The sequence below is a fragment of the Danio rerio genome, chromosome 16, assembly GCF_049306965.1.
Source record: "Danio rerio strain Tuebingen ecotype United States chromosome 16, GRCz12tu, whole genome shotgun sequence".
Taxonomy (NCBI): domain Eukaryota; kingdom Metazoa; phylum Chordata; class Actinopteri; order Cypriniformes; family Danionidae; genus Danio; species Danio rerio.
Genome location: NC_133191.1, coordinates 10,766,812 through 10,790,437, shown reverse-complemented (window position 1 = coordinate 10,790,437; position 23,626 = coordinate 10,766,812). Strand labels below are relative to the sequence as shown.

At 32.7% G+C, this 23,626-nt stretch overlaps 2 protein-coding genes across 9 annotated transcripts in view; both read left to right on the top strand.

Moving 5' to 3' along the window:
• Positions 1 to 11,792, top strand: part of g6fl (g6f-like) — a 37,407-nt gene extending 25,615 nt beyond the window's left edge. Inside the window, exons 7-12 of one of the 7 annotated variants that reach the window (XM_068213858.2) lie at positions 4,753 to 4,791; positions 5,141 to 5,260; positions 5,408 to 5,481; positions 5,660 to 5,686; positions 5,945 to 5,991; positions 11,713 to 11,792. In XM_068213858.2, the coding sequence (XP_068069959.2) occupies positions 4,753 to 4,791; positions 5,141 to 5,260; positions 5,408 to 5,481; positions 5,660 to 5,686; positions 5,945 to 5,991; positions 11,713 to 11,746 (341 nt within the window). In that variant the 3' untranslated portion in view covers positions 11,747 to 11,792. 7 annotated transcript variants of the gene reach the window in all.
• abhd16a (abhydrolase domain containing 16A, phospholipase) overlaps positions 11,762 to 23,626 on the top strand; it is a 36,880-nt gene continuing 25,015 nt past the window's right edge. Inside the window, exons 1-4 of one of the 2 annotated variants that reach the window (XR_012391504.1) lie at positions 11,762 to 11,888; positions 14,493 to 14,549; positions 20,371 to 20,437; positions 23,271 to 23,357. Coding sequence is in view for 1 of the 2 variants with exons in the window: in NM_001111178.1 (NP_001104648.1) it covers positions 11,787 to 11,888; positions 14,493 to 14,549; positions 20,371 to 20,437; positions 23,271 to 23,357 (313 nt within the window). In the remaining variant the exon portion in view is untranslated. 2 annotated transcript variants of the gene reach the window in all.

Here is a 23,626-nt window from a genome sequence, read left to right as displayed (position 1 = left end):
TAAACTCTGTCTGATCTGTCTATTTGACGACGAGTCTAGTTTTGGGCCATTCTTAGACATCTATTAGATTTTCAATGACAGCCCAAGTTTAGCCTTGTTTTAGCCAAGCTGTTTATTTAGATATTTATTAGACATCTGTTGAACACAAAATTTTTTACTGGGTATCCAACATTCTTCAGAATATTTTGTTATGTGATCAACAGAAAAAAGAAACTAAAACAGGTTTGGAACCATGTAATGGTGAATAAAGGACGGCATAATTCTCTTTTTTGGTGAACAATGCCTTTAATAAATAGGCTGAAGCACCTCATTTTATATCAGGTCATGCATAAGACACTGCTAAAGATGCAACAGAAGTAAATGCAGAGGTCAAACACTTTCCTCCAACAGAAACAATGGAAAAGCAGTACAGATGAATGTAAAAATGTGTGATGGTCAAACACGTCTGTCGAGTTTAGTGTACCATAAAGAGTGATCTATGAAAGTCTCCAAAAGACATCTGATAGCCTTGTTTGAGAAACAGACTGACATTTAAACCCAGTTTTAACATTCATGCTAGCTCTCCTTAGAGAATCAGCTACGTCAGAGTGCTGTGTGAACCACTCTTTTGAGTCTGATGTTATTCTTTTGTCACAAACGCTGAAGAGATTGCTGGGGTACAGTTTAGGTAAAAAGCTACATATTCACACATTTACCACATTACTAATATTATTTTCGACAGTCATTAAATATTTCCTGGAGTTTTAGTCAGGATGGGAAGATGGCTCAACCACATCAGTATCAACAGATGATACTGAGTCGAGATAAAAACAAAATGGCACCTCTATTATTTGCATAAATGAAGTCAACTCGCCATATGCAAAAACATTGTCAAAACCATATTTTGTTCATTTCTCTTCCTCATCCTCCACATCTCCTTATCTTTCCAATACACGCGGTCAGGGAGATTTAAATAGTCATTACATCATTTCTACTGTTGGTATCATTTATTTCTTCTGCTTGCCGCTCTGTGTTTCTATGTCTCTGGATTTGACATTAAGTGGTGTGTATTTTAAGTAAAATATCCATTTGTTTTATACTATAAACTTCTCTTAAAATGTCTTCTATAGGTTGACTATAGGTCAATATAATGTATTAAATTAAAATAAATTATTAATCTAAAAAAAGAAATATAAAAACATTTATTTTAAATACAATGCTGTTCAATGACTTGCCTAATTAACCTAATTATAGCCTAATTAACCAATTGCACCTTAATCTGAGTACTAGTATCTTGCTAAATAACTAGTAAACTATTATGTTCTGTTTTCATTGCAAATATCAGTTATTAAAAATATAAAGTTTTTAAAATGTTTATAAAGTCTCTTTATTATATATATATATATAATTTATTATTTTATTATATTTTATTATCGTATATAATAATTTTATTATTTATATATATATATATTATACTCTTTATAACTATATATGAGCAGCAGGGTAGCTTAGTGGTTAGCACTGTCTCTTCACAGCAAGAAGGTCACTGGTTTGAGTCCCATCTGGGTCTGTTGGCGTTTCTGTGTGTAGTTTGTATGTTCTCCCTGTGCTCATGTGGGTTTTCTACGGGTGCTCAGGTTTTCCCCACAGTCCAAAGATATGTGCTATAGGCAGTGTTGGGGAGTAACTACACTGAAAAAAATAATGTCTGCAAAACTGTTGCAAATAATTAATTTGAGTTTAATTTAAACAAACAAATAAAATTTAATAAAATTCAACTTAACTTGTTTGTTTAAATTCAGCCCAAATAAATTGTTAATAGCCACTTAAATTGAGTAAATCCAAAGAATCATCTCTGAATATTTTTTTTCAGTGTAGATACATGTAACATTCATTCATTCATTTTCTTGTCGGCTTAGTCCCTTTATTAATCTGGGTTTGCCACATCGGAATGAACCGCCAACTTATCCAGCAAGTTTTTATGTAGCGGATGTTCTTTCAGCCACAAGCCATCCACACACACATTTACACACACACTCATTCACTACGGATAATTTAGCCTACCCAATTCACCTGTACCAAATGTCTTTGGGGGAGGAAACCCACACAAACGCAGGGAGAACATGTAAACTCCACACAGGAACGTCAACTGAGCCGAAGCTCGAACCAGCTTTATAGCTTAAAGAGTCCCCAGTAAGCATTTTTTTTGTTTTTGGTTTTAGAAGATGTCTAAAAGGTGTGAAAACGTATTTGTCTTGGCTTAAACAGGGCTAAACTTGGGCTGTCAGTGAAAATTTAATAGGCATCTCAGAGTAAGCCAAAGCCTGCAAATGAAATGACTGACTACACATACAGTATAAAGTCTGTCTATTTGGTGACTAGTTTAGTTTTGGGCTATTCTTGTCTATTAGATTTTCACTGACAGCCCAAGTTTAGCCTTGTTTTAGCCAAGCTCTCTACATTTAGATGTCTATTAGAAGTCTATTAAACACAACATTGTTTGCTGGGGTCCTTCTTTGGCCTTCATCTGGTCAGTCTGCATTTAAAATGGTTCAGTCATTTTAGTGTCAAGTCATCTTGCAAAGCCTAAAAATGTGTTTTTCAGTCAAATAAAGAAATAAGACCAGGTACCAGATTAACACTAAAAATTTAAAGGAATCTGAAAATCTAAATTTGATCAGTGTTCTTTTTTGTTTTGATCAGTTGTTTTATTCTGTTATTCAGAAAATATGTAACTCTTGATACATGCTTAAAACTGATATTTTCTGCTACACTATAAAACATAAATCCGTAAAATTTACGGTAAAAAAACGGCAGCTGGGGTTGCCAGTACTTTACCGTTAAAATACGGTACAAACCGTAAAAGTAATTTTTTATTTTTACGGTAAATTACCGTATTTTATTAATGTATTGACCTTATTCTCAAATGCGGAAGTGCGCCTGTTTTCGCGATTGTCTTAGAACTTCCGTTTCAGTCGCCTATGGGAAAAATGACACGGAATAATAAACGGCAAAAAACGGTCAAACTACTTGCTCTACAAACAAATGTTTGCATGACTATATAGACCAAGTAGAATAATACAACATGGAAATATCAGTTTGCAACATCAAACAACGAAACGAGCAGTGTTTAATGTCTAAAAATGAATGGAAGTGAATGAGACTGGAAGTCTCGTGCCAAAAAGATTCAAATGGCAGCGCCCGGTCGTCTGCGGAGAATAAGGTCAATAGAGGTAATATGTCTGTATTTTGAATGATCAACATCTACACATCTTTTGTTACACAGTTAGACACGTTAGCACACCCACATGCAAGTGGTGATGAGGAAGTTACAAAATGAGCCAACGCTTATCACAATTAACTTTTCCCACAAGCAGAAAAGAGTATCAGCACATAGAAGCTGCTCAGTGTCATTCACACAGCTACTAAACACCATTATGGTTACACAGTATGGCTTATCAACATTAGATGTAACATAAATCTTTAATGTACATAACTGATCGGGAAACAACTAAAAAGATCAATATTAATGTCAACCAAATGCATAAAAAGTTATGTGCCATGCAAGGAATTCTGGGAAAGTCAATTTACGGTTATTCACTATATATATTAAGGAAACATATCGTTAACCAGGTTACAGATTTGTACTGTAGAATTTTTACAGTTTTTTACCGTTGAAATCACGGCCATTTTTTACAGTGTAGGATGTTTAAAAGGGCGCCTGTTTTACCTCTTTTACAAGACGTAAGTTAAGCCTTTAGTGTCTCCAGAATGTGTCAGTAAAGTTTCAGCTCAAAATACCCAATGGATTATTTATTATAGCTTCCTAACTTTGCCCATTTTGGTGTCTGAGTATACTGTAGCTGCTTTTGTAGCCAGTGGCTTTAAATGAAAATGAGCAGCTTTTCTCCGCCCACCATTCCCATGTGTGTGTCTGCTTCTCATCATGTGTTACGTCAGATAAACAGAATATTGACAGAGATAGACTCTGATGAAGCTGAAATACAGCTAAATAGCCTAAAATATCCAGTGAGTTTATTTCATGCATTTGTGGTGGAGTTTATTCAAGCCTTTCTGAAATGATGAGTCGCGCATAAATGTATTTGCAGTACATTTAAATTAATTCACTTTATGACTATGAAACGATAAATAGAGCATTAATTAATCACTCTTGCTGTTATATATCAATTTAAGTCATAACAAGCGGTTAAGAATTATACATCGATTTTACTGTTAAAAACGTTTTAAGCATAAAAATCACAAAGAGATTTAACAATTATTTGAATACAAGTTTCTTTGCGAAAAAGGTTCTGTGACATGTGTATGCATGTTAATATAGCAACATGGCATCTGTCAATCAATTCGATGGGTGGGGAAACCGCACTCCTATGTCACGTTGCAGTGGGCGTCAGTATCACTGGGATATGGGTCCTATTTTAATGTCAGGAAATTTTTAAAAGGACATATTTATATCACTCCAATATGACAGTGGAGACACTATACCTGCACACAGTTCTGTCCAAACAGCTTACAAAAGATGATTTTCATCATAGGTGCCCTTTCAATATGATTAAGCAATGACCTCATAATGGTAAAATTGTAAGTTATTCTCAAAAATTGATCTCCACATATATGTATAATTTATTGCACTTTATTTAAATCGATATTGATTATTTATTAGCATTTTGTTTAGATTTAAAAATATATATAATTAATTTTTCCTGAAATAAATACATTTCCCACACAAAGTCTACTAAATGCTCTCTTGTACAGCTCCAACAGTTTCTCCAGGCCCTGCACTGCCACCTGCAGGTGAGCATCTCTCTCTCTCTGACTTACACATATGCATATTTAGGGTTCGGTGGTTTATGAAGACTCTCCATTGGCATAATCTATTTTATGCTGCTTATTATATCACCTTACCTCACCCCAACCCCTAAACCCAACCCTCGCATGAAACCTATGCCAAAATTTGAAAGTCAAAACACCTTTTCAAATATGATTTTAAGTGTATTAAGGCATTACAAGGCATGTCCTCGTAAACCACCCCAACATTGCAATACCTGGTCAAATCCATGGCATTGTACAAATATGTCCTCGTATAACCACCAAAACAGAACAAACAGATGGTTGAACTAACTTCTCCCTCTCCCCCCAGCAGAAGACATTTCAGTTCATTCTTATGTTTCCACCTTCTCCTTCCTGCTACTTCTGATACCCGTGATAGCTGCAGCTGTTGGGGTGTTGCTATGGAAACGGGGCTATTGCGTCACCCGCCGAAGTAAGACCTCGCATTTATCTTTCCCCCCCGAGCCTGCCCATCACACATCTGAAGGCTGTCAGTTCACCCTGGCAGATGATGATGGACGGAGCAAACCATGATGTGAAGCTCCTGTCTGTGTGTGTATGTGTGTGTGTGCTCATGCAGGTGTCGAGCAGTCGCTGTCGTACCACTCCGGAGAGGTGGAGAACATCTATGAAAATCCTGATGATCTGAGACAGGTGATTGAAATGCACAGCGCCTACTTCTCTAAGCCCCCCCCCAATGCTATTATTAAATCTGTTTATACTACCCCTTCTTTCCTTCATTCTCTCTCTCCTTGTATCTCTCTCTCTCAATGTATATCTATCTCTGCTCTATTATTAAATCTATTTCTTCCTTCCTCTCTTCTCCCAACAGACACCTCCCCAAGGCGCAGTCTACATGGTGAGTTATTATAGTCCTTCTCAGGCAGCGCAATGAGTAATTGTGTGTATGTGTGTGTGTGTGTTTTCCCAAAACCAGGTCCTAGCATTTTACAATCTGTCTGACAGTGTTTATGTGTGTGTGTGTGTTCGCTGTTCTGTCACGCCTGCATTAGTGATATTAGCAGATGAACTGAATCAAACCTCTGCCAAACTATAAATCTGACACATCTCCGTCCTCCTCATCCTTGTGCCTGTTTGTCTCTGTCTCTCGCTTCAGGATCTCAAGCCAACGGGTGAAATGGATGTATATAAAGAATTGGAGAGGTGAGGTGTGATTGGCTGTGGGTCATGCGGGGGACACAGTGCAGGCGTGTCATTGTTCATTTGCTCTCTGCGCATTAATCATCCTGTTAATGCTTTTCTTTGCCTGTGTGTGTGTGTGTGTTCTCTTTTCAGATACAACCAGTGCTGTGGTTGATTTTGTTACAGTTAGGTCCATAAATAATGGGACATCACCACAATTCAAACATTTTTGGCTCTATACACCAACACAATGGATTTAAAATTAAACAAACAACATGTGCTCTAACTGCAGACTGTCAGCTTTAGTTTAATAGTATTAACATGCAAATCAGGTGAACTCTGAGGGAAATACAACAGTTTGCATATGTGCCTCCCACTTGTTAAGGGACCAAAAATGATGATAAAGAATAATAATCATTAATCAATCTTTCACTTTTTAATAGTTGGTTGCAAATCCTTTGCAGTCAGTTATGCCTGAAGTCTGGAATGCATAGACATCATCAGACGCTGGGTTTCATCCCTGGTGGTGCTCTGTCAGGCCTCTACAGCAATCGTCTTCAGTTACTGCTTGTTTTTGGGGCATTTTCCCTTCAGTTTTGTCTTCAGCAAGTGAAATGCAAGCTCAATCGGATTCAGGTCAGGTGATTGACTTGGCCATTGCATAACATTCCACTTCTTTCCCTTCAAAAACTCTTTGGTTGCTTTTGCAGTATGCTTAGGGTCATTGTCCATTTGCACTGTGAAGCACCGTCCAATGAGTTCTGAAGTATTTGGCTGAATATGAGCAGATAATATTACCTGAAACACTTCCGAATACATCCTGCTGCTTTTGTCAGCAGTCACATCATCATTAATTTTCAAGAAGTTCCATTGAAAGCTATACATGCCCATGCCATGACACCACCACCATGCTTCACCTTGCACCATAATGAGGAAACTGGCTATGTAACAACTTAGAAGCCAATTGCCCAATTACTTTTGGTCCCTTAACAAGTGGGAGGCACATATGCAAACTATTGTAATTCCTACACCGTTCACCTGGTTTGGATGTAAAAACCCTCAAATCAAAACTGACAGTCTACAGTTAAAGCAAATTTTGGTCATTTCACTTTAAATCCATTGTGTTAGTGTATAGAGCCAAAAATGTTAGACTTGTGTTGTTGTCCCAATTTTTATGGACCTGTATATGTACACTCACCAGACTCTTTATACGGTACACCTGAGCCTCTTATGGCTCCAGAACTGTCTTAATTCATTGTGCCATTGGTTCAACAAGGTTTTGCAAATTTCAATATTTCATCAATAAAGCAACCCAGCGGGCTCCAAAACTGCATCAAAAAACAACATCAATTGCAAATTGATTGGATGTCAAAACCAACACATTCATTTGACGGCCACACATTGTCGACCTTTTGACCACCAAAATAATAAACATAAAAAACAGGATGCATTCAAAGGGCGCTGCATCATCGAAGTGATTAAGGCTGTCTTTTTTTTTTATTATTAGTTTTTTTCTTGAAATATCATACAATACCATCCAAATATATAAAATGTATAAAGGTTCTTTACTGGCTGTCTCAAAAAATTCAAAAGCTCCTTCAAATTCAGGCTCAAAATGCATCTTTCGTTTCCCAGGTAAGGAAGGACACAACTAGTGGATCATTTTCGGCCTCGAACATCCCAAGATTCATTGCATGCTGACAACGGCAGGACGTTTTTAAAAGAAAACTCTGGATTAAATGTATAAATTAGGTTTAGTTAATTGGATTTCTAAACACATGTTAAAAAACAAAAAGGGCACAAAATGCCTTACTAAAAAGTGATTTTATAGACAGTTTACATTATGTGTACTTGTATGGGTTAAAGGGATTATATTTCCAGCTTTTATAAACTTTGTTTTGTCTTCAGATCGCTTAAAATAAGTTTTAAAATCCCTTTGAAAAAAGTCATTATACGTTTTATTACCGCTTTTATTATATTTTATTGCCTTTATTATTGGCAGCTGAGCTGTTACAGTTGCTAGGTGATGATATCTGTCCTCTGTAGGCTAGATTCTCTCATTTTAAAACGCTCAGTTCAGCTTATGTGGACTTTGAAGGATTCACCTTTGAAGTCTGCATCCTTCGGAGGATGCAGCCTCTGAAACGAGACAGCCAATGGGTGGATGTCAAATGAACGTTAGCTAATTTATTAAATTTACTGATGTTGTTTTGACATGAAGGTGCTTGCTAGGAAATCTGTTGTTTCAGGACATTTCAAGATGCTCTAATGGATTGAGATCTGTTGAATCTGCATTGTAAACAAATATCTGTTAATTAACAGTTTCCTTAACTTGTGGTTGACAAGTGTTTTCCATTTATGTACAGCCGTGAATTGCATTATGGCACCTGATCTCTGTTCTGTCGACTGTTGGTGTTGAAAATTCAACTCTACAGTTTAACAAATTGACTTATTGACATTTTTGCAGTTTGAAATAATATAAATGAAAAATAAAAATAACCGAAAATGCACTGGCAGTTTATTTAAGGTGTTGGTAGCGTAATACTGTACTACACCAACCCAGACAATATATCACTTCAAACTATTAAAAATGCTAATAAAAGTCTTTTTTTTTACTTTTCAATGTTAAAAGTTGTTGAAAGAAAGATTAAGGTCCAATATTGCAATTCAAAAGGATAAATAAATGGGGGAAAATTAAAACATGAATCACAAAATCACGAAAACTGATGATTTATGGATATTTTTACTAGATTCCCATACTAACTTCAAAAGCAAATATTTTCAAAGTTTGCAAAAAAAGGAAAAAAAAGAGGTACTTTTCATCAGGTTGTTAGAGCAGTTGACTGCAGTATTGGTAACCTAGAAACCAAGAGTAAACACAGCAAGCATAATGGGTCATGTGGGTGTAATGTTCGCTATGTCAGAGTTTATTCGGCTAGTGTGTTGCATTATTTACATTAACCCTTTCTTCACACAAGTTCAAAAGCACCTCGAGCAAGCAAAAAAAAAAAAAATTTCAAATTTGGCATTTCCTTCACTCATTTCTCAAATTACAAATGCAATTATTTTAATTGTGCATTAACATAGGGTGATGGAAAACCAGCGACTGCCATGTTCCAAAAACTAGTTTAACTTATTTGAGTTTTTAAAAATGGTGCATTATCATAAAGACCTGCATGAATATGGTCAGCTGCAATTTTCAGGTAGACTGTTAGATTTGAACAATGTTTTGGTGGTATAAGAGGCTTCATGTGTGCAAAGAAAAATATATCTCATACCACTATACCACGAGCCCTACCATCTATATGTTGCAGCAAAAATCTACCCTCTTTTGACCTCTGACTTGATATTCTTTATATTTTAGAAATGTTTTCCTTTGTGTAAAAATCACAATAGAACAGCATTTTCTGAAATATTCAGACTACACGTCCAAATGCAGTTGCTGCCCTGTGATTGGCTGATTAGATATTTGTGTTAGTGAGCATTTTTTTGTTTATTTAATAAAGTGGCTGGTAAATGTACAATGTATGCTCAGATAAATTTGCATTTGTTTTTAAAATAGGATTGTATGTACATAAATGTGTGTGATTTGTGTAGCAAATTGTGACTAATGATGAATAATTTCTTGTTATATCATAAAAACGAAGTCCTTCAAAAATAGTTTCATTTCTTTCTTTTCTTCCCTGTTTATAATAATGTAATAGTTTTCTGCCCATGTAAGTTCCATTGGGTTTTGGAAACCCCCTTTACGCAATAACACAGTACATAACCATAACAGCATAATGCATTTGTAGTAACTCTATGATATTTTAGGTATTTAACACAATAATACAAAATTGCATCATGTAAAGTTATATAAAACTCATATTGCAGTTTAGCCTTGGCTCAATAATGAAATATTTACTTTCAGACACTTAGTAGAAAAATTATAGAAGATAAATCTGTCCTATTTTACATTTTTAAAAATATTAATGATTTACATTTATAATAATATTTGGTGACTGTGCAGTGGTTAGCACTGTCGCCTCACTGCAAGAAGTTAACTGGTTCGAGCCTCGGCTGGGTCAGTTGGCTTTTCTGTGTGGAGTTTGCATGTTCTCCTCGTGTTCTCATGGATTTCCACCGGGTGCTCCGGTTTCCCCCACAATCCAAAGACATTTGCTATAGGTGAATTATGTAAGCTAAATTGTTCGTAGTGTATGTGTGAAAAGAAAATGAATAATTAATAAAATTTGTTCATTATAAAATTAATAATTTAGTGTATATCAGTATATTGTAAAATATATCAGAATATATTTCAGCAATTAAACATATCAAGTGTGCAAATAAATATAATTTAATGGCTTATTAGTGATCACATACATTTATTTTGGGGCACATATTTTAAAAATATGGTTTCGTAATAAATAAATGCTCATAATACAACTTTTCAAAATAAAGTAAGTAATAATATCATAAACATATATATATATATATATATCTATATATATATATATATATATATATATATATATATATATATATATATATATATATATATATTAGGAAAATTTATTAATTTATTGGCGGTTCGTTCAGCTGTGGTGACCCCTGATAAATGAGGGACTAAGCCGAAGAAAAATGAATGAATAAATGAACATTTATTTATTGCTTGTTTTTATTCATTTATTATATTTTATAATACATGCTTTTTGATTTTTGTAGTGTTATTAAAATAATTATTTAGTTATATTGCTTCATAAAAGCAGCACGGTGACGCAGTGGGTAGAGTTCTCATTTGCATGTTCTCCCCATGTTTGTGTGGGTTCCCACCGGGTGCTCTGGACCCGGTTTCCCCCACAAGCGCAAAGACATGCGCTATGGGTGAATTGAATAAACTAAATTGTTTGTAGTGAATGTGTGTGAATGGAATTGTATGGGTGTTTCCCATTGATTGGTTGCAGCTGGAAAGGCACCCTCTGTGTAAAAAAACATGTGCTGGATAAGTTGGCGATTCATTCTACAGTGGCGACCCCGAATTAATAAAGGGACTAAGCTAAAAAGAAAATAAACAAATGAAATGAATGAATGAATGAATGCTCCATAAGATAAAAAAAAACATGTTTTTCGTCGAACACTAGAAGCAGTACCTGGCTCTGATGTGAGGTGATGCGGTGAAGATGGCATACAGCAGCGAAATGTTCAATTTATTTGTAGTATATAACTTGCCATAGATATCTATGTTGTACTTATTTTTTATTTATTTATTTATTTTTGTGTTTTCCTTTCACTCTTGGATTTATTTTAGCTTGAATGTTTTTTGTATATTACATTTATCTTTGTATATTATTGCGTTGAGCCTTCCATATGTGACACACAGTTGTACAGTTTTACAGTTGTAAAGTTGAATCCCATTTTGTTGTATTTGGATTTTGTATTTTCAATAAAAAAATTATAAATAAATAATAAAAAAAGATACTATCATTGTAGCATCATTTTTATGATACTGCACAACAATAGTTAATATTTTACATTACTGTGCGGGTTGGGTTCAGGATTAGAGTGGGTACACGTTAATACAATACAATATAATGGGTAATTTTAATAAATAATATAAATAATACTCGGTATAATACTGTTTTTACATTATTGTGATGGTTGGGTTTAAGGCTGAGGCATGGGGAGACGTTAATAAAATGCACATAATAGATAACTTAATAAATAATTATCGTTAACTTCCGGTTGCAACTGTATCCCTTCTAGCAACAACCCGTATTCGCTGCTGTGTCTCTTCTGAGCCTCACAGGCCGCCGTACTAGTTCCTGACCGAGGTGAGAATGGCCGGCTTGATGTGGCTTCGGTGCATTCTAGGGCCCAATCTGCAGCGGATCCACCGCTCGCCGGACCAGACCCGCACTGACGGCCGATCGGCGCGCAGGGTAGGACTCTTTGCTCTCCTTCACACCGACCCAGAGCGCTAAAACACGGCCGAAATCAGCCTCGGACCAATGTGCGGAAGTGCATTATTGTGTTGGCTCAGTCTCAAATCCTAGTGAGCTGCCTATCTAGACAGCATTATGGGTGGTTTGGTTCCATTCAAATGTTCGGAATTTGTGCCAACGATGTCCTAAACACTGTCTAGATAGTCAGCTCTCTCGGTTTTGAGAAACATCCATTGACTGAGAGCTGTTTGCTAACTGAGCTTAGCTTTAGTTGTCTAATGACAGGTCAGTCAACCATCTGTCATGAGGAACACGACCATATCAACACCACACTATCATCGCACCCCAGTGTTTATTTACTGCGTTTTACTCTGTTTCAGACATGTGACGTTGTTACGACGTTACATTAATAATAATGATTACACCAGTCACAATTTACCAGCCCTCTCTTGCTATATGAAAACAATACATTCTCCATATTCAGTTTCAATGGTTGTTGAATTAAAAACCTTCAAAATAGTTTAGTAATTCCTTGTTATTAATGATGTATAACAATTTCATCAATAGGCTATTCTTCAAAAACAAATTAAACGAATAAGACGCTTTTGAAACCTTTCTGTTTTGCATCAACTCCAGTGCAGCTAAAACTATTAGATAGACATTAGATGATGTTTAACTGTAATATTTATTTTAATATTTATATGTTAAATAACTGATATCTTATGTTTCATTTAATTGTTTATTTGCTATTTTATTTTAGTTCTGTTTCGTGGTAGTACTAAATTAGTCATTAGACTACAACAAAAAAGGGACTTCTAATTATTTTTACTTTTTATTCATTTCAGGGTCTCTGCGGGGTCTTAAAATGTCCTAAATTCACTGAAATATTGTGTTGTAAGTCTTAAATCATATTAAAAAGGTCTTAATTTTTATATGTCCAAGTAAAGCTACCCAATCTATCACCTATAATCCATCTCAAAACTTCTTTTTCAAAACTAATCCTAATGAACTTAATCTATTTGAGTAAATGAAGCAATTTTAGGAATTTGAGAACTCAAATCAACTGAGTACGGTAAAACCCAATAAGTTAAGGCAACTCAAATCGTTTGAGGAAACTGATTGCTACAAACCATTTGAGTTAAAAAACGAATTTTTATGAGAACTGTAAACTTACTCCATTTAAGTTGAAGTAATGAGGTATTTAAATAACTCATTACATTCAACACTGAGTTCAAAACTCTTTTCAAATGAGTAGGCTTAACTTTTAGTACATTTTGAGTAAACTACACTCATTTCATTTGATAAAGTCGACTGTTGGGTTTTACAGTGTATATATTTAAGTTTTTTTAGCGCAAAGAGATACAATTTGCAACAGCTTTTAGACATTTTTACAGCAAATTCTGCGCATTAAATTTCCTAATCAGGGAAAGAAAACTAAAGCAACACATTCCTTTACATGATCATCCTAAAAAAAAAAGAAAATTTTTTTTTTACAGAAGTAAACATTTACATTAGAAAAAAAGTCTTAGCGTTTTACCCTATATAACCTAAAATTTCATTTACAAGGGTCTTAGTCTTGCATTTGATTTGAAGAAACCTGCAGAAACCCTGTTATTTATTGTCATTTTTTATAAGCAGATACTTGAATAACAGTAAGTACATGACGTGAAATATATAGTATAATCTGGGCCTATAAACAATATGATATCGAATCGCGATAATATGTACAGTATGTCAATAACAATGATAAGCTCTGGACTTTTTTATTCTATATTGATCTGAGAGCCAATCACACAGCAGAAATGTGAAACAACGGGAATCTAGAAGTGTGTTGATATTAGAGATGCAACTAATTTTGCCCACCGAAAATTTATCTGCTGAAAGTACTGTGTGTTATGCCATTTAATGGGCTTACTAATTTTTGTGGCTTCAGTCATTGTTGGGGTACTCTGTTAAATCTGGAAGTATTGACAACTTACAGTATATTGAAATATATATATATATATATATATATATATATATATATATATATATATATATATATATATATATATATATATATATATATATATATATATAGTTATCGTTCAATGTAAAATAATTATCGAGATTGCATTTTTGCCATATCGCCCAGCCCTAATACAGAATAATAACAGAAGATTATTTTATTATAATTATTAACAATATGATGGAATTTATTGCTAATAATGATACTAAATATCATATTGAGATTGCTACTAAGCATGGTAAGTAGACATTTGTATATATAATAACAATAATTGAAATATACATGGGAACAACACATTTATTCACATTCATGTGGCTGTTTCATTTAAAAAAAACATAACTTTTACATCAAGAATTATTATTGCTAATAATAAAATATGACATTTAGTACTGAAGTTTCTTCTTGAAGTTTATAAAACACAAAAAAACCTAAAATATTCCCATTAAAGCTATTATTACCTCTTATATTAGGTATATCTCTAATAGTCAAAATGTGATATAGTTATGCTCAGAAACTATATCACTATTTACATCTATAAATCATATTTTTACAGACATACAGTATGAGACTCAGCATGTGTTTGTCATCCACAGGGTTGGAATTATCAGCCCAGAGGTCTGGAGAGACACACAGACAGCATCCTCGGCTGGGTATGTGATCGCAGTAATGTTTCATACAGACTTTTCTCTCCAGTTTGTGTATAAGCAGTGCATGAGTTTGCTTTTTAGCTTAATTTCAGGTTACCATTGTCTTATACACTGCTTGAATAAAGAAGCGTTTGACAAAAAATGGGGTTATGGCCAATAAAAAAAAACTGTAGAATTTTGATTAAATATGAGAGAGACTGTATCAGATATGTTTTAATCCTGATTTTGTACTTATAGTTACAATACTACTGTTTTTATTTTTATTTTATATATTTTGTTGGGTGTATCTCGGTCTTTGAATAAAATCAAAACGTTCAATAAAAAAAGAATTTAAAAAATGGGGTTATGAAAAGCTAAGCTGTGAATGTGGAACAATGCCCTGTTCAACACACTGTTGTACAAATGTTTTGTGTATGATAGTGTCATAATTGTACTTTAAACTATGTGGAAACAGATGTTATAGCTTAATATGACCCATGTAAAAGAATGAAATCAATATTTGTTGAGCTTCTTTATTCGATTCTCAACAATATACAACAAAATAATTATTAAGTATTTATTACCATGATAAGTATGATTTTTCATGTTTTTTTAAAGAAGTCTCTTCTTCTCACCAAGCCTGTTTATATGATTTGAAATAGAGCAAAAACAGCAGTTTCTGTTTAAATATATTTTAAAATGTCATTTTTTATGAGATTTCAAAGCTTATTTTTTTATCAGCATTAAAGTGACAAAATGCTTTTAATATGAATATTTGCGGTTTATGAAAATATTATTATAATTTATTATTATTAATATTAATATTATTATTATTATTATTAATAATAATAATAATATTTATTCATTATATATACGAATTATTAGCCCCCCTTTGAATTTTTTTTCTTATTTAAATATTTCCCAAATTATGTTTAACAGAGCAAGGAAATTTTCACAGTATGTCTGATAATATTTTTTTTTCTTTTTGAGAAAGTCTTATTTGTTTTATTTCAGCTAGAATAACAGCAGTTTTTAATTTTTTGAACACCATTTTAGGGTGAAAATTATAAGCCCTATTGAGCTATATATTTTTCCCATAGTCTACGAAACAAAATCCTCATTATACAATAACTTGCCTAATTACCCTAATCTGCCTAGTTAACCTAATTAACCTAGTTAAGCCTTTAAATGTCACTTTAAGCTGCATGGAAGCATCTTGAAAAATATCTAGTAAAATATTATTGACTGTCATCATGGCAAAGATAAAATAAATCAGTTATAAGAGATGAGTTATTATAATTATTATGTTTAGAAATGTGTTTAAAAAAAATCTTCTCTCCATTAAACAGAAATTGATGAAAAAAATAAACAGGGGGGCTAATAATTCTGACTTCAACTGTACATAGTTTTATTTATTTATTTAATTAATTAATTATTTTTTGTTTGTTTGATACAAACGTCAGACTTCAAAAGATTTTGTTCAGTTCTCTCTAGATATTGTTTCAAACATCAGCCACTAGCACCAAAAGCAATGACAGTGTTTATTACATCTGCCACTCTGAGGCGCAACTCATTCATTATGAAGGAAATTGAGAGGTTTCACCACTTGCTGAAACTTGATATCATTGATACATCCCACTTCTTTCCCAGAAAGTGGTGATTTGATTCTCTTGAACAAATGGCATGGAAACAGTTCTCTGTTTGCAATTGTTTTATCCAACAATACAGTTTTGACCATTACACTTCACTACTGTAAAAATGAATTGTACCTAATAAAAATGTCACAGGCGGTTCGTTCTGATGCGGTGACCCCTGATAAAGCAGGGAATAAGCCAAAGGAGAGTGAGTGAGAAATGTTACATGAACCCAAAAGTTTAGCGTTTTAAGGTAAACTCAAAATCACAAAGTAAAATGCTTTTAGTTTTTTTTTTTACTTTGCATCAAACAGTATAAGCAAAATAAGTACTGAAGTAAAATTGATGCCATTCTATGTGTTTTTGCACTTGATAACATAAAACAGTGAGGCATAAATTAGTATTTAAAGGTGTGCTGTATGTCTGTTTCTTTAATGTTAAAATTTGTAAGGTTAACCTTATGGTAAAGAGTTTAGAGCCTGTGGTTTGCTTGAGGAAGAGCTAAAGAAACATTTTGATACATAGCCCCTTTCACACAGTGATACCAGTAAATATCTGGAAAATTTCCGGAACGACTTTACCGGTATATTGAAAAAAGCGCTGTTCACACAGGCGAGGACGTTACGCAAATTTTCCGGAAAAGAGCATTCACACATCCATTCCAAAATACCGGTAAATTTTGACATCATTTACCACAAATGAGCTTTAAACGGCTGCACTTGTATTTGTAAACATTTGACTAAATTACAAACTCTGTGGATGATCAATATTGTGAACAACTTTCGCAGGATCACTTTCGCATGTCGAGATGTTCATAATATGTGCGTGAGCTGGTGCTCACAGGCTGTTTCACAGGCACACGCAAAGCTTGAAGGTAAACAAACAACGGCTTATCATAAGCATCTCATCGATGATTATTTACACAGTTGGCATTAAGATGAACATATAAACGTGATCTGACTAACTTCTAGCAGCTAAATGTGTCTGGAAAAATATTCAAAGGCTTTTATTCTCACAAACCGCGCGGACGTAAATGCGTCTGACTGTTGTGATTGGCTAAAGCAGACGTCTCACGTCAGCACGTTCTAGACGTGCACGCGCTTATTACGGGAATCTTCCTTCTGCATTCACACAGCGCAGCATTCCGGCAAATTGCCGGTAATGTTACAACTTCTCTTTCCGGAAAATAGCCAGAACGAATTTACCGGTATTTTCAAAAAGGACCTGTTCACACATACAACCTTTCCGGAAAATTGCCGGCAATTTTCCGGAAAGGTCTGTATGTGTGAAAGGGGCTAATGATGATTTGTTTAACTGTCTGCTACGGATCTGTAGGCATGGGCCGGTATATGATTCTGATGGTATGATAAACTTGGATAAAAATATCATGGTATTGTGATAACTGCTGTAAAATATATTCTTTTAATTGTCTTGGTAAAAAAAAAAACTATTTTGAACACAATATATACAGTTGAAGTCTGAATTATTAGCCCCCCTGAATTATTAGCCTCCCTGTTTATTTTTTTCCCCAATTTTTGTTTAACGGAGAGAAAAATCTTTCAACACATTTCTAAACATGATAGTTTTAATAACTCATTTCTAATCACTGATTTACTTTATTTTTGCCATGATGACAGTCAATAATATTTGACTAGATATTTTTCAAGACACTTCTATGCAGCTTAAAGTGACATTTAAAGGCTTAACTAGGTTAATTAGGTTTACTAGGCAGGTTAAGGTAATTAGGCAAGTTATTGCATAAAGATGGATTGTTCTGCAGACTATCGAGAAAAAAATTTGCCTAAAGGGGCCAAAAACTTTGACCTTAAAATGGTGCTTAAAAATTTAAGAACTGCTTTTATTCTAACCGAAATAAAACAAATAAGACTTTCTCTAGAAGAAATAATATTATCTGAAATACTGTGAAAGTTTCCTTGATCTGTTAAACATCCTTTGGGAAATATAAAAAAATAAAACATTTAAAGGGGGGCTAATAATTTTGACTTCAACTGTTTATATTTTTTTGAGAAACTTTAAAAGTTTTTTTGGAACAGAAAACATGTCAGGCTTAATAATTTAAATGAATCTGTCTTTATTAGTTTCTAGATTTCATTGCAATTTAAATTTTCATCTTTGAGTATATTTTCTGCTAGAGATACTGTTGTCCTAACAAACTAAAAAGAAACATAAACAAATCTTACATATACCATAGGAACGGTATAACAGAAAATTTTGGCGGTTGACTTTTTCCAAACCGTGGTATCGTCCCATGCCTACTCATCTGAGTGTTAATGAGAGACTCTTTTTATATCCCACAACTCATCACAAACGCGTTGTTGTGGTGCAAAATAATACAAAATCTACCCGTGAAGTAATCTGGCACAGTGGCTCAGTGGTTAGCACTGTCAACTCACAGCAAGCAGATCACTGGTTCGAGAGCCAGCAGGGCCAGTTGACATTTCTGTGTAAAGTTTACATGTTCCTTTGTGTTTCCTCTGGGTGTAACTAAATTAGTGTTAATGAGTGCGTGTGTGAATGCAAGAGTGTATGGGTGTTTCCCAGCAATGGGTTGCATGAAGAGCATCTGCTATGTAAAACAAATACCAGAATAGTTGGCGGTTCATTCCGCTGTGGTCACCCCTGTTAAAAAAGGGACTAAGCCAAACGAAAAAGAAAGAATGAATGAAGTTCTACTATCTTAAAAAAAAAGAGTTTCCATAAATGAGTGTATCAGGTTGAAACAAATCTATATGCAAATAAGGATGTTAACTTGGGTTTTAGAAATCTACAGTGTGAAAAATCAGTATAGGTTAATATACTAGCCTGTATTAGTTGTTTACCCCAGGTCAGTTATGAGCAGAATGAAACAAGATTTTATTCTGTTAAACACAAAAATAAGATATTTTGTGTTCCAAACAACTGGTGTGGAATGATTAAAGAATTGGGAAACTAAATCATAGAATAATATTTAACTTTGGGTGAACTATGACTCTGGGTTAATTATTTCAAGTGTAAAAATACCGTTTCAAATGATCCTCGTTAAAAGTGCAACAAACTAGCAAAACACTTTTTTTTTTTTTTTAAATAGGCCAATTTTACAACTCCCCTAGTGTTAAACAGTTGGGTTTTACCATTTTTGACGCTGGCAGAGCACTTTTAGCTAAGCTTAGCATAAATCATTAAAATCGTATTAGACCATTAACCTCCTAGTTCCTAGCCATGTCATCTTTGGCCATATTAATCTAAAAACTTTTCACTTTCTGTCAGTCTTAGTACACAATGTGACTACTGAAGAGTAAAGCCTTAAACAGCAAAATAATAATAATAATTATTATTATTATTATTATTATTATCATCATCATCATCATCATCATCATCATCATTATTATTATTATTATTTTCTTTATATTTATGATGATGATGATGATGATTATTATTATTATTATTTTTTTTTATTATTATTATGATGATGATGATGATTATGATGATGATGATTATTATTATTATTATTATTATCATTATTATTAATATTATTATTTTTTCTTCATTATATTTATGATGATGATTATGATGATGATTATTATTATTATTATTATTATTATTATTATCATTATTATTATTATTATCATTATTATTATTATTATTATCATCATTATTACTATTATTATTATTATTATTATCATTATTATTGTTATTATTATTATTATTATTATTATTATTTTCATAATTATTATGATGATGATTATAATGATGATTATTATTATTATTATTATTATTAACATTATTATCATTATTATTATTATTATCATCATCATTATTATTATTATGATCATTATTATTAATATTATTATTTTTATTGCTATTATCATCATCATTGTTATTATCATTATTATTATTATTATTATTGTTATGATCATTATTATGATCATTATTATTATTATGATCATAATTATAATTATATAATTTTTCTTCTTCTTTTTCTTCTTCTTATTCTTCTTCTCATTATTATTATTATTGTTTTAGCAAGATGGTAATGGTCTACTCCAGTTTAAAGTTGCCAGACCCGGAGTTCAGCTGAATTGATTAAAAAATAGTAAAACTGTTTACATCTATTGGGGAGTTCTGAAATAAGACAATTTTCTAGAAGAAAAAAAAGTGGAGTGTTTCTTTAACAAAGAAAGGGTTAATAAGTGTTGTGTGTCTTTCTTCAGGCGTCAGTGCTGTGGTCTCTGTCATACTACACTTCTCCACTGCTCCTCTGCTATCTCTACAGGAAAGGTAATGTTAAAGACATCCAATATACTCACATGTATATTTTTGTCTTTGTCCAAAGCCTTTGGACCGGTTTTTGTTTTTTTGTAAATATGTAAATAATATCCACCTCACTGTGCATTTCTGCATGCATATCTTGAGCAAGTGTTGATTGGCAGCAGTCTTAATGTTATGTTCAGCAGGTATAATCATATCAAATGAGTCACAGGCTAATGCTCTCAGCAGCGCCGCATGTATTTTTAGCCTGCTTCATTCATAAGAGCTTTCAGTGTGGTCTATAAGGAACAGTGATGCTCAGCTTGTGAATGAACTGCTGCAGTTTACAAATCTCGATGTGCTTTTTGTCGACTCAACCCCTGGTTTTTAGATCATGAGCAAGGTAGGATCTTTTTTTGTTAAGCATCAGAGATGTTTTAGTATGGTGTCGAATAAGGTTAATGTAATGTTGTTAAATTTTATTTATTGAGTATAGAATTATGGACTTGTTCGATTGTGTTTGTACAGTAGTTCAGTATCTTTGATACTCTGGTTTTAATAGAGTATATTTTGGTTAGATAGTGTTTACTTCAATTATTATGTTGAGTTATCACCTACAAAAGAGATTGTGATGCCATATGAAGATGTGGTTATCTAGTAATAATCATGTTATTAAATGACAAGTGCTATTGCTATTTTCTAGTCATCATTTCTAATAAAAAAATTTAAAAAAAAAGAATTTTATGCAGGAAAGCTAGTGGTTCATGTTTTTGCGTGCTTTGCCGATATGTACTGTCATCCAAAAGTCTGTGGTCAGGTTTGTCTATTAATTTCAGCAAACAATCAATACTTTTATATAGCAAATAAGCATTAAACTGAAAAATATAGAATGTGTGTATAATTCACAGTACATAACTTTGTTTTAATTAAATGGTCTTCTCTTGAAGTATCTATTAATCTGAAAATCTTAAAAATCCATTTCTGTTAATTTAGCTTTTTTTGGGGTTTTGAGAATAAGTCAGTATGTCAGAATGATATCTGATATATTGCTTTATGATGCTTTAAAAATTCAGTTTTTAAAGTGATAGGTAACCCTAAAATGATTAATTCTGTGCATTTTTACTCATCCTTCACGTTCCAGTTTCTTTTCTTCTGTTTAATACAAAGGAAATTATAGTGAAGAATGATGGGGGGGAAAACAGCCATTGACTTTCATAGTATTTCTGGTTCCAAATATGGATTTATGGGATTAAATGATTTTTCATTTTTGGGTGTTCTCTCTCTCTCTCCCTCTCTCTCTCTCTCTCTCTCTCTCTCTCTCTCTCTCTCTCTCTCTCTCTCTCTCTCTCTCTCTTTCTCTATATATATATATATATATGTGTATATATATATATATATATATATATATATATATATATACATACATACATACATACATACATACATACATACATACATACATACAGTTGAAGTCAGAATTATTAGCCCCCTTCAATTTTTTTTTTTCTTTTTTAAATATTTTTCAAATTATGTTTAACAGAGCACAGACATTTTCACAGTATGTCTAATAATCTTCTCTACAAAGTCTTATTTGTTTTATTTCGGCTAGAATAATAGCAGTTTTGAATTTTTTAATGAACCATTTTGGGGACAAAATTATTAGCCCCTTTAAGCTATATTTTTTCTCAATAATCTACAGAACAAACCACTGTTATATAATAACTTGCCCAATTACCCTAACCTACCTAGTTAACTTAATTAACCTAGTTAAGCCTTTAAATGTCACTTAAGCTGTATAGAAGTGTCTTGAAAAATAATTAGTCAAATATTATTTACAGTCATCATGGTAAAGATAAAATAAATCAGTTATTAGAAATGAGTTATTAAAACTATTATGTTTAGAAATGTGCTGAAAAAAAATCTTCTCTCCGTTAAAAAGAAATTGGGGAAAAAAATAAACAAGTGGTCTAATAATTTAGGGGGGCTAATAATTCTGACTTCAACTGTATGTATGTATGTATGTATGTATATATATATATATATATATATATATATATATATATATATATATATATATATATATATATATATATATATATATATATATATATATATATATATATATATATATATATATATATATATATATATATATATATATATATATATATATATATATTAAACTAATGACTGGTTTTATTGTTTTGTTTTTTCATCAAATTATTCCAGGTGTGGTGAGTAAATAGACTTTATAATAGAATATTAGTTACCCCCTTAAGCAACTTTTTTTTTTACAAACCACTGTTACACAATGACTTGCCTAATTACTCTAACTTGCCTAATAAACCTAGTTAAGTCTTTAAATTGCACTTTAAGCTGAATACCAGTATCTTTAAAAATATCTGGTAAAATATTATATACTACCATCATGGCAAAGATAAAAGAAATCAGTTATTAGATATTAGTTATTAAAACTATTATGTTAGAAATATGTTGAAAACAATCTTTCCGTTAAAACAAACATGAGAGTTTCACCACATTTTCAGTTCATAATTGTCCAATTTTATAAAAAAAAAAAAAAAAACTCAAGCACATTGCTCTGAAAATTTCAATCAGTTGTAATATTAAACTGATATTAATCATGTTAAACTGAAAATTTGCTTTAAAATTTTTGTTCTCTGCTCGTGTAAACCATAAACTCTGCCTACTATAATGCTTACTTTAATTTAATTGGTCAGATCTGAATCATTTTGACTTTGCAAAATGCTGTTAGATGGCTGAAACCGCCTAACCTCATTTTTGTTATCTATACTGTATGTCTGCATTGATTCACAGTTGCAGTGTGATTTTGTGTGTGTTATAGGGTACATCTGCAGCAGTAAGCTAGTTCCTCTGAGTCAGTATGTTGGAACAGCGCTGGTCTGTCTGCTCGGAGTGGCCTGTCTGAGAGGTGATGCTATATTTACTTTTTTTATTACCAATGTTTGTCTATTTTAGCTCTACCTCCCTCAGAAATCAAAACTATTATCAGTTGTTGTATATGAATTAAATGGCAAAAAGAGTGGGATAATCAAATGTAAAATAAATCACATGAAATTCATAATGACATTTTAAACAGATTTGTAATACCTTTAAAAACTAGATTTAATCAAGTGGCATTTAAAAACGATGCCTGCTTTTTTTACTTAAAAGCAAAGACTCTTCTCAAAGCTTGTTTTG